Source organism: Polypterus senegalus, chromosome 14 (genome assembly GCF_016835505.1).
Source record: "Polypterus senegalus isolate Bchr_013 chromosome 14, ASM1683550v1, whole genome shotgun sequence".
NCBI lineage: Eukaryota > Metazoa > Chordata > Cladistia > Polypteriformes > Polypteridae > Polypterus > Polypterus senegalus.
The window spans coordinates 70,571,820-70,588,385 of record NC_053167.1 but is presented as its reverse complement, the minus strand read 5'-3'; the positions used below and the strand labels follow the sequence as shown (position 1 = coordinate 70,588,385).

At 35.4% G+C, this 16,566-nt stretch overlaps 1 protein-coding gene across 2 annotated transcripts in view; it reads right to left on the bottom strand.

Annotated features, from left to right (window-relative positions):
* Window positions 1–16,566, bottom strand: part of kdm4aa (lysine (K)-specific demethylase 4A, genome duplicate a) — a 90,246-nt gene that overhangs the window by 58,985 nt on the left and 14,695 nt on the right. For both annotated transcript variants that reach the window (XM_039734541.1, XM_039734540.1), the window contains exons 3-4: window positions 10,649–10,824; window positions 6,626–6,740 (exon numbers count right to left, since the gene is read on the bottom strand). In XM_039734541.1, coding sequence (XP_039590475.1) covers window positions 6,626–6,740; window positions 10,649–10,824 — 291 coding nt within the window. The remainder of the gene's footprint in view (window positions 1–6,625; window positions 6,741–10,648; window positions 10,825–16,566) is intronic.

The following is a 16,566-nucleotide window of genomic DNA, read 5'->3' as shown; positions in this document are numbered from 1 at the left end:
GATATGTAGTATTTTCTGAAAAATGTTCACAAAGGAAAACGATACTCTTCTGAACTACCAAATAAAAAAAAACACACACAAACTACAGTGGAACCTCGGTTTGCGAGTAACTTGGTTTACAAGTGTTTTGCAAGACGAGCTAAAATTTTTAATAAATTTTGACTTAATAAACAAGCGAGGTCTTGCAATACGAGTAGTATGGATATGCTTTGTCTGCTGAGTGTCATGTGATCACAACTGAGCTGATGGTCCGTCTCTCTCAATCGTCTCCTATTCTCCGTCTGAGTCTGCGTGCCTCACTCATATAGTAAACATCCGTACGAGTGTATACTGTTTACTACAGCATTGTGACTGTGTGTGTGTGTGCGTGCTATGACGTGCGACTGCCCATCTTGCGCCCCAAAACACGAAGCTGAGTCTCAGTACTTTAACAACACCAGCTTTATTCAGCTTGAAACAGCAACAGCGCGGTTATTTATTGTAGCGGGATCTGCCACTCTCCTAAACACAGACACAGCAGTCAGGCAGGGTCATTGCCAAGCAGTACTGTGCCCTGTGCATTTATAATGTTCCTTGTATCAACCATAGACGGCAGGCGCTTATAGCATGTCCGCGATCTTTTTGGATACACTTTTACGGCGAACTGCTAAAGTGCTGGGAGATTGCGATTGCTTTGGGACGCTCTTCCGCGTGTTGTCCTGTTGGGTGGAATCCCACAAACGTTTAGAAACTCACTCACCCCAGCCATGATTCTTTTCAAAGGTAAAGTGCAGTTTAATTTGTTTTTTGTATTTTTACTTTATATTTTGTATTAATTAATCATTTTTATATGAATAGTTTTGGGTTGTGGAACGAATCATCTGAGTTTCCATTACTTCTTATGGGAAATTCACTTTGATATACGAGTGCTTTGGACTGCGAGCACGTTTCCGGAACGAATTATGCTCGCAAACCAAGGTTCCACTGTATATAGATAAAGTTAAAAATGTCTGTTACTGAATGTGTCTGTCTACACATCACAAAGGAATGGCCCAACTGAATTAAATTAAATTTGCTTGGTTTGTATATTCATCTTGGTCCTTTTCCCACCCCCAGTACTCTGGGAGTCAGTTCAGGGGCAGTGTTATAAAGAGAACAAATGACTTGTAAATCATTACCCTAGTGAGGCCTCAGTAGTCAACATCCTGGACATGGTGAAAGGAAATTCAAACCTATCTGGCAACAGTCAGTGTACCAGTTTCAAAAAGGTGAAAATGCATGTAAGAACTGCAAATCATTCTCTGCTAAAGTGTGCTATTGTCACATCTAGAATACTGGTGAATACTTATTCAGATTTCAATGAGTTTCGGGGAGGTTTCTTGACATCACCCTGCTTTCTCATTTTTCCCTTTTCTGCACTTTATTTAATCTTCTTCTATATTAAATCCTGTGTAAAGGCTAATTTAATGATTGCTTCTTTGAATTTTTAGTGTCTAAGCTCAAATGGGAAACGGACACAGTTTTGGATTGTCTTCAGCATACAAGGGCAGATACTTTTCTCTAACAGGATACCAAGCTGCTGGGAAGTGATGTGTCCAGAACGTGTAACAGATACTTCAAGATGGTGGCCTCTGCATATGCTGCATCCAGGAAAAACTGTGTGGCTATTTACAGATTAAAATTTTTGCCTCTGGTTTTGATGACTTTAGTAGTTTCTATTATGCACTTACACACTTGTTTGCCTACATTTTCCTACTTGTAGATTTTTTCTCACTTCATTTATTATTCTGAATCATATTATGTGATATCGTCTACTCTTGCATTTTGTTCTGTACTTGTAATATTATTAATATTCAATTGAGGACAATTGTGTTCTGTTCTGTGAATTGTATTGACCCCCCTTTTTTGAAACCAACTGCACACCCAACCTACCTGGAGAGGGGTCTCTCTCTAAATTGCCTTTCCCAAGGTTTCCTTAATTTGTTTTCCCCTACAAGGGTTTTTTTGGGAGTTTATTCTTGTCTTCTTATAGAGTCAAGGCTGGGGGGCTGTCTAAAGACAGGGTCCGTTAAAGTTTCAAGGAGGCACTCCTTGTGTGATTCTGGTCCATACTAAAATAACTTGTATTGTATTGATTACCTAGAAGAGGCTATTCGAGTTATGGATAATTACTGCTAAAATTGTCTTTGGCTCTTGCTGGAAATCTCCCGATTCTTTTTCTGTCTAGAAGTCTTCCTTTCTTAATTTGATCTTCCTATAGTTGTCAATGGCAAGGATCAATGGGGCATCTACCTCACATATTGATAAATGGACAGACATTGTAAAGCTGGTCCAAGTATGGATACACCTAGCTGGGGTTGATGCTGTGCTGTTCCTCATGGGGCAGCAGGTGTTTGCTAAGTATTTCAATAAAAATATGAAAAAAATAAAATCAGATTTCAGTCTGGTTTGATCAGTAAAGCGTTTTATATCATGGGGCACTGTTCAACCCTGCAACAGTTTCTTTGCTGATGTTTACCAGCCAGATAAAGAAACTGCATTTAGATTATATAGGCAGTTATGTGTTTGTGTCATGCTTGGAATGTTTTGGTTGTGCAGCTAATTATGGTCCTTATTTGTCTCCGTTGTGTTTTGTTATACTTGTCATTTTATACAAATTCCTCTTGGATACATTTGCCTACATAAAGAGCAGAGTTTCTAACACACCAGAATTTTAGACTGGGAAATCCTTGAACTTGAAACTAGTCCTTTGAACAAAACAGCAGTGCAACAATATTGCTAATAAAAATTACTATTTATGTAGCACGTCTCTTTCTAAAGCCACTTCCACAGCAAGTACATATAAAAAATATACTTCAAAAGATAAAAAAAAAAGTATAAAATAAAATAAAATGTAAAAAATAATACAATATGAAAATGTATTTTGAAATGTGACAGTGAATAAATAAAAACAATGCTATGTTTGCATAATGTTTCATTAAATGTTTTTGCTGCTTATTTCTTTATTGTTTTTGATTATTTATAATCAGTGACACCACACACAACAAGAAATATAGAATGGAACTGTGTTTTGATTAAATATTTGGTCACCAAGGGACACATTTATATTTATTTCATTGTAACTCCAAAAGGGCAGCATCACTAAATGAGTGGAGCCGCAATGCTACCCACTGTGCAAGAGTGCTGGGCTATTTATTATTTAGTAGGGTGAGCAACAAGTCCTTTTACATAATCTAGTAACACAGAATGTGTGGGAGTGTGTGTGTGTGTCCAGTGTGCAAATCTAAAGTTAACCCTACTGCATCTATGTCAAATTATTCACAGATTCCACATTTGTACAAGGGAACCACCATATACTGTATAGGCCATATTACTTTCTGAAATTCTGTTTGTGCTCTCATTTAGGAATGCCATGTATTCAGTACCAACAAAAGTGAAATTTATGATACGCAATACCTTTGGATAACATAGCAAAAACAGAAATCTCATTCAAAGGCTTTTATTAAAGTACTGTACTTCCATTTATCAAAGTGAACAATATTGCGTTTTTTATGTAACATAGTGTAAAATGCATTAATCTTAACAGCAGCTTTAAAATACGGACATATCCATCAAGTAGTTACCCAACTATCACTTAAGTAAACTTGTGTTGGCATTCATAAGTGGCAAAATATAGTGGAAGATATGAGTATGTTTATAATAGATTCATAATTTCGGGCAGTGTTCATCATAGGGTTTCTAAAGAATATGTCATGAACTACATTATCTTAGCATTAGCACATTCTAAATTTAATCTCTGACTTTTTCTGTGCAGTAACTTAAAACTGTTACTTAATATCATGCTAAATATAACAATTCAAACATTGTTATGTAAATTTGGTTGAATTAGTGAATTCCAACAAAATGACAGATATTTCCATTTAAACCAACTGTTTCAAGTGTTTTTTGTAACAACATGTTGTTAAGTCTAGTTTGTCTGAGAACCAATTGGTTAGGTTTGTAATATTTGCTCTGGTAAGGTTTATATTTAAATAACTGTCTGTTTAAATGTATTACTAATGAGTAATATTTAATTAGTCAAATTCAGTTCAAATGTCAGAAACAAACTTGTCAGTTTACATTACTTCTTTATTTCAGAACTCCTGTTAGAAACAGCCTGTGTTTAGCTGTTTTCAGGTTTTCTTGCCTGAATTATCAGACATTTGTTATTTCTCATGCCTGTGTACAAATCAAGAAAGTGAAAAATTACTTGGGCTGTTACCTGTACTCAATAAATGTATAACTGCAAGAAAGCATTACATACTTCAGCGTACCATTCAAACATATGATGTGCTTTCACTTAAAGGTTATACTAATTAATGATAGTTTACCTTCAAATGAGATAAATTTAGTGTTTGTAGATTAGCATTTACCAATGAAGACTGCTTTGTCTTGCTAATCATGTGTTTCGGCGATTACATGTCTCAGTTAACACAGCACAGCTCATATTAATGGTGAGATGTGCCTTGTCCTTCAAAGCATTTAAACACTAAAAAATTTTGGCATTAGCACATAGTGTTGACAATGGTGTAGACAAGACAAATTGCCATTTTGTTTTTGCATCTTGACTCTTGCTACAACTGTTGTTAACGCTGGCAGTCCTACAACATCTCACAGTGCTATATGCGTAGCTGCATATGTGTGTAAGTCGCACTCCAGATAGACCCCAAACTGTATACACCAGTTAGAAAATGGACAGACTGAAATCTGTAGAAGTGCTCATTGCAATCAGAGAATGAATGCAAAGCTTCTGTTCATTTATCGGTACTACACAGAACCCTATTTAAAAGCAATTAATCTGTAACTAATTAATAATAATAATTTGTTAAGAGTTAAAATCACACAAGAATTGAACTTTATAACCACTGTTGTACAATATATGGCATGATATACACATATACTACCAGTAACGCATCACAGTAATACTGTAAAGCAGCATGGTTGCATGTGTAAAAAAGAGGTGAAAGAGGAATGCACACCATTTCCCTTTTGTTCAATAATATATTTCTCACTTCTTCTTGTTCATTGATCCTGCTGACTAACTGTGAATCTCCTTCCATGCACCCATACATTTGCAAAGTTAATAAACTACTATAGTCACGGACTGTAACATAGTGGAATGGTGTGCTCCATGGTGGTACTTAAGTTATTCCTTATGGAACAAAGTTAATTATTTCATGACTTAGAAACTGGACAACAGCCGGGTATTTGTGGACTAGAGGTTCCACAACAATGACAGGTTGACTGGTCTCATACCTCAGAGGAACTACAATATATAAGAAAAAGCGGAACATGCTCTTGTTTTCTTTAAGAGACTGTTCCTTTAATGTAGTAACAAAGGAGATAATTAAAACAAAACTGAGTGCAATTATGAACACTACTGCACATTCTCTCTCTGACAACACTAGCACTGAATACTGAAAACACTGCTAGGGCTCCTTTATACCACAACAATATGTCTGCATAATACTGCACTGTGACTGTAACTGCCAAGTCAGACTTTCTTCTTTCTTTTTAATTTTCTTCTGTTTTAGTCATTTTGGTGTGTGTTCAGAATACTACAAAAATAAATAAAATGAATGTGTATTTATATACTCCTACAAACACATACTTCTGTAAAAAGCCAAATCCCTCCACTGGGGATAAATAAAGTTCCCTTTATGTCAATGATGAAGATGATAAGTAAGCTACAGAAAAATAGCTTTACAAGCAAGACAAAACATTTAAGTGGCAAAAAAAAAAACTTTGTGAATGTTATAACAAGTGCATTAGCACTAAAAAGGACTGTGCTGAAACATAAACCATTTTTGGGGTTTATTGGCAGTTCAATTTTATTTTTGCTAGTTTAATCTCAACAGAAGACTCTCTCTAAATAACAACTGACACATATTACATTTAGTTTTTATGACATTAGTCAACAGAATATGGCTCCTTAAAGTCTAAGCAAAAACAGATCTCTGGAAAGTGATATAAATTATACTACAAACAAATAATACACAATAACACCAGAAAAAGGAGATAAATACTTTTTAAAGGAACTATACATTTTTGATTGTATATAATATGAGGCTAGCTTTACTAACTGTGATTAATTATACATGGACTACAAATAACTGAAAACTTGGAAGTTTAGGAAGATTGAGGAATTTGCCAAAATGCAGACTGAACTACAGCAAGAATGTCAGTAGTTAAAACATACAACAAATTAGGAGATTTGTTTTTACATTTAAATACAAGAAATCAGTAACATGCCAGTTGCTATACATGAAAATGTACTTTGTTTTTTTCTTCCTTTTTATTACATAGCAACAATTATGTCTACATGTGTCATAAAACATACATTGCTAGCTTGCTGCTTTCATTATAATGAAAAACAAAATGAGACAGAAACAATATCACCCAGTCTATGAGGAAAAAAATTCCAGCAAGGTAAATTTAGTACATGCAATACATATCAGAAACATAAGCATTTAAAACTACTGAAGCTTTCTTTGGCTACAGCGAAGAATCTTATTTTCACATCAATGTTGAAGCAGCTCCGATTTGTTTCTGTCCAGACCTAAGAAATTTACACTCTGTTAATTAAGAATGTTAGAAATTGACTCACTGGATCATACAGTGTCCCATTTACATCAGCACCATATATTGGAGGGTTGAAAGTAAGGTTTTTCCAGTATTTACGTTCAAGCTCTTCAAAATCATCATACCGTGGATTGCAATATCTAAATTAAAAAAAAAAACATATTTCATAAGTATATATTATATATGCCCTAATTATCCATGTTTCCTTTCTGGTATATCCAATTCATTCACCTGCCCATTACAAGATGGCATACACTGTAACCTAAAAAAATAATGATAATTGCAAATCAAAAGGAGGCCTAACATCTAGGCATAATTATTGCTTTAGAATTTGAAAATAGAGACTTTAAAATGTTGCTTAATTAACTTACTACATAATAAGTTTAAATTTCTATTGTTACAACTTATTGGGCCTACTGTACTGCACCACCTAATAAGGCTTACTTTGAGATATGTTATGCATTTAAATAGATTCATTGAGTGCAGTTTTTATGTTACATGATCATGTCAGGTAATCATCTATCACTTTAAGCTAAAAGGAATTATGCTAAATATACCTTGGTTCGGGTACTACATTTCATCTAGTGGAATTGTCAATTGTGATTTTACCCAAGACCACCCAAGAGGTGAAAAACCATCAAGCCTCATCCAACAGGCTTTTGGAAAGCCCAAAAATCCAAAATTTATATCACAGTAACGTGCCACTAGATAGACAAAAGACACTACTACTCCCATAGTTTTCCAGCTAAACACACAGTTGACAGCCTTGCCCAAGCTGCTATTGTGAAATAAATGGGACTCACAGGCAAATAAACTGAGTTTTAATGAAAATGAATTAAATATTACATCCAATAATTCATTCATTCCAATGATTCAGCAAACATTTCAGTTTTTGATAGATCGCAGGTTTTTCAAATATTTTAGCTCTTTCAAGGCAAGTGTTGACAAAAGTTGAAATCTGGGGCAGAAAAATAAACTTCCACAAAAATCACCATAAGGTATCATTTGCTTTCATCCACTAGGTGGCCACAATGAATAACAACTAATATACATATTAAGTCCTGCACAGCTCAGGCATACACTTTTTGTGTGTTATGGCATAAAATATCAGGTGTCGCTCTCATCAAAAGAAACTACTGTACATGCAGATGAAGTTCTGTGTATTGTTGAAGGCTCAGATTGTGCCCTGTTAGATATGGATTTTGAACTGTCAGAAGAAACATACAAAAAAATATCCTGCTGAAATATTACCAGGCATCAATGACAGCTTTTGTACAAATTGCAGAGACTGATCCCTGGATGCACTCATGGTTCAAGGTATTAAAAAAAAAAAAAAAGGGGGTTCTGATAAACACAACTGACTATGACCAAGTTGATAAGCTCAAACTCATTTGTTCCACAAAGAAAGTGCTTTTGAACTGACCGATGTACTGTATTAGTGATTTTAATAAATGAACCGTACAGCCATGATGGGGAAAAAAAAATTGTCCCCCAAAAATTGATGATCAACCTAGCAACATAATACAATTTTAAAATAAATCTTTGAAGATGGGTGTTCTATCTTAAATACTCCAGAAGGTTTATTAAAATTCCCAACCCCCATAGAACATGGTTAAAAAATTGTCCAGTAAAGTGTCTTTAGCATTAAGTTTTTAAAATATTTCTTAGGGTTAAAGCACAAAACAGCACCCAATAACCTAGTCAAAATGGCACATTCCCAACAAACTAGCAAGCAGGTGCTACATGTCTTATCTACTATATAATAAAAGCTAGTGTCTGTGTGTGGGTGTGTCCACTGGTCTGGTCCCTCAAGAAGAGGGCAAGAGAAGTTGAGACACAAGAGAATATTGAGTAAAGGCATTGGAGGAATACTGAGAGTTACCTTCAAACAGAGGAAGTATTCACACCAACATTATTAATATTTTCACAGTGGGTAATATGGGCCCATCTACGATTGGTGGTAGGCAAAAGTGGACAGAAGGCAAACAAGACACCTCAAAATGACACTGTCAGAGAACAGGCTTTACAGAAATTCTGTACGATCTTAGGGAACACTGGGCAAGAGTATCTGACACACAAAAGGATACAATGGAAAAGCTTAGGCGGAACACTGAAGGTACACATAGGACAAGAGATATTAAATATGTTTAAATGTGATTACATGTGGCTGGCTGATAATAAAGCAGATGAAAATACTTCATCAAATTAAAAAAAAATAAAAAAACTCTTCATTTAACATCTGCCAACATGTCATTTAAGTAACTTAATAAAATGAAATTAAATCATGAAATAAAATCCTGGATGACAATAAATTGTTTTCAGCTCAATGAAAAGAGAACAGAAATATTATTTTTTGGAAATGTTGAAATTTCAACCTCTCGAAATTATGCTCTTGGTTCTCTGGTATCATATGAGAGGCCTTATGCCAAGAACTTGGGGGTTATTTTTGAGAGAACTTTTAAATTTGATAAAACAGATCAATGCTGTAGTTACATACTGTTTCTATCAGTTGAGACTTTTATCAAAGGGGTCTTTTATCTCAAAATGACCTAGAAAAAGCAATTATTAGATTATTGTAATAATCTGTACCTTGGGGTTGATCAGGCATCCTTACATCACTTATAGATGGTGCAGAATGCTGCAGCCCGTTTTTTAACTTGCATTTGCAAATATGACGATATTTCTCCAGTACTCACTTCTCTTCATTGGTTTCCAGTTCGTTTTTGAATTGATTTTTAAATTTTGTTACTGGTTTTCAAATGCCTAAATGAACTGGTGCCTTTTTACCGCTCAGATCTTTTAAAAATGTACACCCCAAAGAGGGCACTTAGGTTGTCTAGACAGTTGCTTCTAGTAGTTCCTACGTCAAGGTATAAACGGCATGGTTATCGATCTTTTTTTGGTAGCTGCTCTCTCTGTAGATCAGTTTACAGTAGTATATCAGAATGGCCCCCTCTTTAGTTACATTTAAGTCATTACTGAAGATTTACTTCTTCACACTGGCTTTTGAAACAATGGTGCAAGTTATTTTTTCTCTTATTGTTATCTTGCTGCTGCTATATTGTTGTAGTAGTAGTAGTAGTAGTAGTAGTAGTAGTATTTATCATAGTGTTTTTCTCATATGTTTTTCACACTGACTAAAACAAGATATTGCATGTACTCCCCGGTGAGATTAAAGTGGGAAGAGAGAAATTGATTGTAATAGCTTATACCAAACTACTAGCATGCAGACTTATTTTCCTTTCCTGAAAGAATGATAACCCACTTTTTGTATCTCAGTGGGAAAGTGATGTTCTATATTATCTCAGGTTAAAAACAAATCAAATCCTATTTAACATTGTATGTCCAAAACTTCTTTCAACCATGGCAAGAATCCATTAATATAATTTCAGAATAAGTATGCTGGGCCTGTGGTTAACTCTCTTATGCTATCAGTTGTTGTATTATACTTAAAAACATTTTTTTTGCTTGTTTCTTTCTTCTTTGTCTCTTGGGTAGAGGATGAATCGGTTTTGTTTTTTTCTTTGTATTTTTATATCTCTTTTGTTTTCTCTGCATTAACAAGTAAATTATGTTTTATTGTGTATTTGATTGAGCAGTATGTTGTAATGTTCTGCTTCCAAAAAAGCTCAATTTCAGGTGAACATGTTTTCTCCTCGTGCACAGCTCTCATTTTCTAGAAGTACTTACCAAAAGATTTTTGCCTGTGTCAGCATGACTATCTTGTGCATAGTGTGTGTTGCAATCTCCCTTGGAAGTAACTAACTTTCAACAGATACTACAGGTTTATCCCCTACTGTGTTTGTGTGAAAACGATTTTAACATGTAATGTGCACACATCTTTTCTAATCTGAGTAACCTGTAGCCTTTTTATACCCAGAAATGTGCCTGTACGGTTTATAGCTAGAGGTGTCAACTTTGATAAAGTGGCAAGAATGATTTAGCAGGAGCTTGACAAAATAAAATTAATACAGTTGGATGAAAGAGGACATTGAAACACAAAATACAAGAACTAACACAACTTAAATAGATAACTAAACGTACTTACTTGTCACTGTTTGCAATCTTTCGAAATTCTCTTACTGTCATTGGCTTCTTTTGAATGTTATACTGTGTAAAAAGACCAGATTGTCCTGTAACAACCTGCTGAATTGGAGCTGGAATGACCAACTCATCAATATCATCATAACATTTTCTTGGTTTCCAATCCTTAGGGGGGACAATCTGCCAAGAACCATATTATAATATAATTAGTTTGTCTAGAAGAAATGCCAACTTGCCAAATTTAAAAGTACTTATTTTAATAAAAAAATGCACAATTAAGAAATAGATACCTTTGGCAAATAGACTATAAATGAAAAGAAATTTAACTTTATTTCTAGTGAGTGGGCTGATCAAAACAACTATTGTATCATTTTCAGCAAAAAGCAAAAAATGTCAACATTGCTAAACATCACATATCAAAGATGTCACATATTTAACAGTACTTTTCAGCAAAATTGAAAATACCTTCAAGGAGGTTATTATTAGGTTTAACCACATGTAAGACAAAGAAAGGAGAAAAAAGCACTACAATATATTCCTTTAACTCGGAAAGAAAAAAAATAAAATAATCTGACACACATAACACCTATAAAATTATACAGCAATATAAGTCTATTCCTAAGATTCCACTCCAACTTACACTAAGAGACCCAGGTATTAACTCGTACTTGAATGCACAGATAAAAATTTAATAATTTTAACTTTAGAGTTGGGCATAGTTAACTGAGTATAATTAGCACAGTCAGTCAAAAATGGAATGAGCAAATAATGACTCAGAGGGCCCTATTCAAGCAATTTAAAAATAATTCAGTTGCCTAAAACAATGCTACTTGTAATGAGCAATGAGTAATGAGTGGCAATATTCCTAAACCAATGTCAAAATTCCTAAGATAGGACAGGAAGAGAAGGAACATTCAATAAGCAACAAAACTTTGGCATCAGAAGAGCTGCTGCAGCTAGATAAACAAATGAGGAGAAGAGTTATGAAAAATATGGTATTAAAATAATGTGACAACCATGGCTGTGTTGAATAGCAAAATAAATAAATAAATAATAATAATTACCATACAAGTATTTATTCAACTATCACATCGGGATAATCTAAAGTTAAATGGTTTTATAATGATCACACTATTGTTCAAATAATTAAACTATTTATTGGTTATCTAAAATTATGCTAATGTTCACGTAATAAGGCAAGGACTCATAGTATTCCTTTATTATACTGCCAGCATGTCAACATTCATTATATTTAAAAGTAGGAAGTAAACAGCCATAAATTAACTGTTTGTTCCTATAAAAATAAGAATGTGCCACAGGGATAAGTAAAGGAAGCATTAAAACCACACATTCCTAAATAAATTCTACATGAACCATTTAAAACATCTCTTCAACAATAATACTATATTAGCATGGCTTACAAAAAAAAAACAAACTAATGCATTCCAAACATTATTGCAGAGATACATTACCTATCAGAGTCTGCATAATTCAAATAATCACAATCTTCACATGAAAGTGTAATAAAAACTGCAACTAGACCTGGCACAAGTTAAGTAAATGTCAAGTTCGCAGGCTACAACATGCTCAAGAACTTTTGACAGAGAAGGTAAGTGAGAAATAGGCCGAAAATTTAAGATTGTCGGAATCAAGACCAGAATTTTTTAAAATTGAGGTTACAGAAGTGATTTTAAAAGAGGCTTGTTTTAATTATATTATAGTAATAATAATAGGAGCTCAAAACTCAAAAAGTGGAGCCCCGGACTCGAACCTACAACCTTTTGGTTATAAAGGTAGCAGTTCTTATCTCTGCACCATCCAGGGATACTTGTCAATGTTCTGTCGTTTGACATTTGAGCTTGGCTTTTTAACTCATTGACAACAAACATGTAAATTGAATGATTTTTTTTATTTTTGGCTATATTCTTGAATAAAAAGGCAAATGTTTATATGATATTTGGACTAAAGTCTTCATACATTATACAATTCACGTCATTATTAGTATAACATGGAAAAACTTTCTGTTTTAGGTATGTGTTCACCATTTCTTGCCTCGCATTTCCTGACATCCTACACTTACACATATCGTTGTGTATACAGAACACACATTAAATGTATGTATTCCAAACAGCAATATATTATTTAACCTATACAACTTCTGGCACCTCACACGCAGATAAACACAATTGAGAATTGTGCGACTGACATCAGCTCCGTCAGTGGGATATGGGAAAGCAGGCTGCTTGTTCTGATCGACACATTTGCAAAACAAAAGATGCTGATGGAGAGGTGTGAAGGAATTTAAGGTGGCCCGGGATTACAACTTTTTTTATGGGTTTCAGGGATCCTATTGTTAAAGGTCTCATGCCATCTTCTGTGCCGCTTTTTTTTTTGGACCTTCACAATAGCATCAGAATGTACAGCAGTGTATTTGAGGCATAGAGGAAAAAAAATATTAGGGACACAGTGAAAAGATCAATTTTGTGATTAAAGTGGAAATTTCAGCTTTAATCTCGAAGTTTATTGTGCCATTAAAATAGACCATCGTAAACATCATCTTAAAATCAACCCTGTTGTTAATCACTATGTTCTTCTGGGGCTTCCTTGTGAACTGACAGCAGCGGCTAGCAGCAATTGCCACACAGAACACATTAAATATATGAAATTCCAGCTCTCTGCACATTTAGAATCCTTAGATTTATACTTGATACCACTTTCATGATGAAACACAAAGTATGTATAGTATATTTTACAGATAAGTTGGTAACTTTATTAAATAATGAATACTGTTAATAATTACACATGTAAGGGAGGCACACCGGCAGAATGGTAGCGCTGCTGCCTTGCAAGGATTGATGTCCCTAGTGTTCACAGCCCGGAGTTTACATATTTTCCTGGTGGCTTTCCACAGTGTTCTCCGGTTACCTTCCAAAGACATGCTGGTTTGGGGATTTAGTGATGCTAAAATGACGCTAGTGTATGTGTGTGCTTGTATTCACCTTATGATGAGCTGATGCCCAATCCAGGGACTGTTTTTCTGCCTTGCACCTGATGCATGCTGAAATAGGCATGTCCCTGGATTGATGGAAGTAATCATTAAACATCCATCCTTTTCAGAGATATTGTGGGAAGGTGTCCTCACAATTTAATGGATGTTTCAGACAATTCACAACACAGGGAAGCCAAACATTTTCTCTCCGTGATAATATCTCGCACTGTCACCTGGTGGAATCTTACAGATTTATGTAAAGTTCACACGCAAGTATAAACAGTATACCACTTGTGTAGCAGACGCATCCACAGGATCACGCGTAGCATGAAGTATAAAGCCAGCCATATTCTTTTTGGTCCAGTACTTACCCCTATAACTTTAAAAAAACATTTAAGTTATGCCCAACTGCTGTAAAAATTGTACTTTTTAAAATGTGTTTTTTGTACTTTGCTCTGTTTAGTCATGGGACAAGGCCTAAGTTTTTGAGCTGCATCATGCAAACATACATGGATGCACACATAGAGGCAAATAAATGGGAAGATAGCTGATAATTTGTTTGCCCCAACAGAAAATATGCATGAGGATAAAGAATAAGCATAGGTGCCAGTGTCAAGTTGCCTTGGAGCTCAAGAACTCCCCAAATTTAATTCCACGTTCTATTGATTTAAAAACACCTGGTTGATTTCCAATTGAGAAAGTCTTCAAACTCAACTCATAGGAAGGCCCACTCAGGTCTACTAGTATTACGCATTGTTAACCATTCTGTTTACACTTCTGTGGTGGGGAAAACCAATTGTCAAATGCATCACAATTCCCTGTCGGGAAGTATTTGATTTGTGCATTGATGCACAAAACTCCACAATCTGACTTTTATATGGAATTCTGAATGGAATGGGAAATGTGCACAGTACAAAACATTTCAGATAAGATGATACAGTAGGAATAATTAAACAAATAATACACTGCATCCTCAGATATCGTTTTTGAAAAAAATTTATACAAAATATAAAGTAGATATTTACACATTAAATTAACTAAATAAATCCACACATGTAACCCATATCATTTAACACACCTTGCATTAATCCTGGTCAATCAGACTGAGCCAAGCACCAGACTCAGGCTGAAAGGTAATCTTTCTTTCTGCCATGATTTGATAAGAAATGACCGCTTAAATTAAAAAAAAAAAAAGTACACAATCACTTGTGATCAACTAATCAAATCACATATTGAAAAAGCATTTAGTGGAAAAAAACATCATCCATGTAAGTTAAAAATCAAGATGCCAGGCGAGTGAATTTACAACTCCACTTAATCTTTAGGTGTCTTGTGATTGCCATACTGCACACTGTGATGCAAACATAATTAGGTTATGACATTTAGCTAATGAGAGCTTACTGCAGCAAAAATAACAAATAGCAACAGGGCAAAAAGAAAGAAAACATGGATAAGTGTTTTGTGAGGCTAAATTGCATTTTAATTAGCACAACTCAGATAGACCCAAATAATACTGCAGAATTTATAGATTCAGGCAAAAACAATACAAGCAAAGAAACACCCTCCCAAATAGGGAATCCATTCACGGACATTTTTCATTCCTGCATTCCTGGGAATGAAACTGCTGTAATTCCCGGGAAACCGGGAACGGCCAAGCTCGCATACATAGTGTGTAAAAGTGTAAAAATCGATCAAGAAATAACAGAGTTATAGTTGAAAATAATTAAGTGGCATGGTTTTTTAGCCCACGGTGCAGTATGTTGACGATTAATTCAGTCAACCTAAGACCAGCAGCAGTCAGTCTCCCGGCTCCGAATAAGACTGAGCACACTGGACTGGGAGGAGTCTGTACTCTGCAGCTCATGAATGCCGGAAAGGGGGAAACTTCATTGACGTCTGGCAGACAACAGCTTTGAACAGCAACTTGAAATTGCAATGTTTTAGTCTGCTGCATCCGCATTACCAGTGCCAAGAAACTTGCCATCACAGAATGATGACAAGAAACTGGATGCATCAGTAAAAGCTGAAATGGCGGGTGTTTCAGAGCAACGGCAAGTGTGGACGTTGTTTAGAGCAAGTGTATGAGTATCCGATGACTGTGCCGCCTACTTCAGTGGATGCAGAGCATGCTTTCTCAGCGGCTGGCGCACTCTGCACGAAGGTGCGCTCTTACCTGGATGACCGCACGCTGGACAGGTTGTGCTTTCTACGCTCTTATTACCGCAACTAACTAGATCGGGGTGCCCACACTTTTTCGGCTTGCGAGCTACTTTTAAAATGACCAGGTCGAAATGATCTACCTACATTAAATATATACTGAGTATACTTTAAACATAAAATATATGTTCTCGTACCTTGCATAACTGAATAACCCTTATGGCACAATAACAATTCAATACATTTATGGTCACTACAGTATTTGGAATTAATCTTCATGTGGGAAAAGGCTGACTCGCATAAATAAGTACAGCCGAATAATGCAGTCAAGGAGGTAGCACATTTCCTCATGTTTGGGTACTTTTCCAATGTGAGCAAGTTCCAAAACTGTCCATGATCCCCAAACTTCACCTGAATGTCATCCTGTAGTGTCAAAATCTCATCCTCCACTGTAGACAAGTTTTAGGTGAAACAGTGTTGCAATTTCTGATGCGAGTGAATCACTCATAACATCTTCCCTAAATGGATAGCACTTAAATGTAGCGATTGGCTCAGGTAAAGCTGAGTCATGAAACTGTCTGTTGAAGTCTGACAGACAATTTTCAATCTGCTCTGTGTAGCGGATGCTGTCAAGTTGCGCACATGCCTTCTATTGCGTCTCCAGCTCTGATGTGAGGTTTTGGATGTTCCCCAACTCAAGGTGCTGAAAAATGACGGCTGTCCGATTAACTGCGATTTTAGTTCCCTCTCCTTTCTCTTTCTCAGATCGCTTTCGG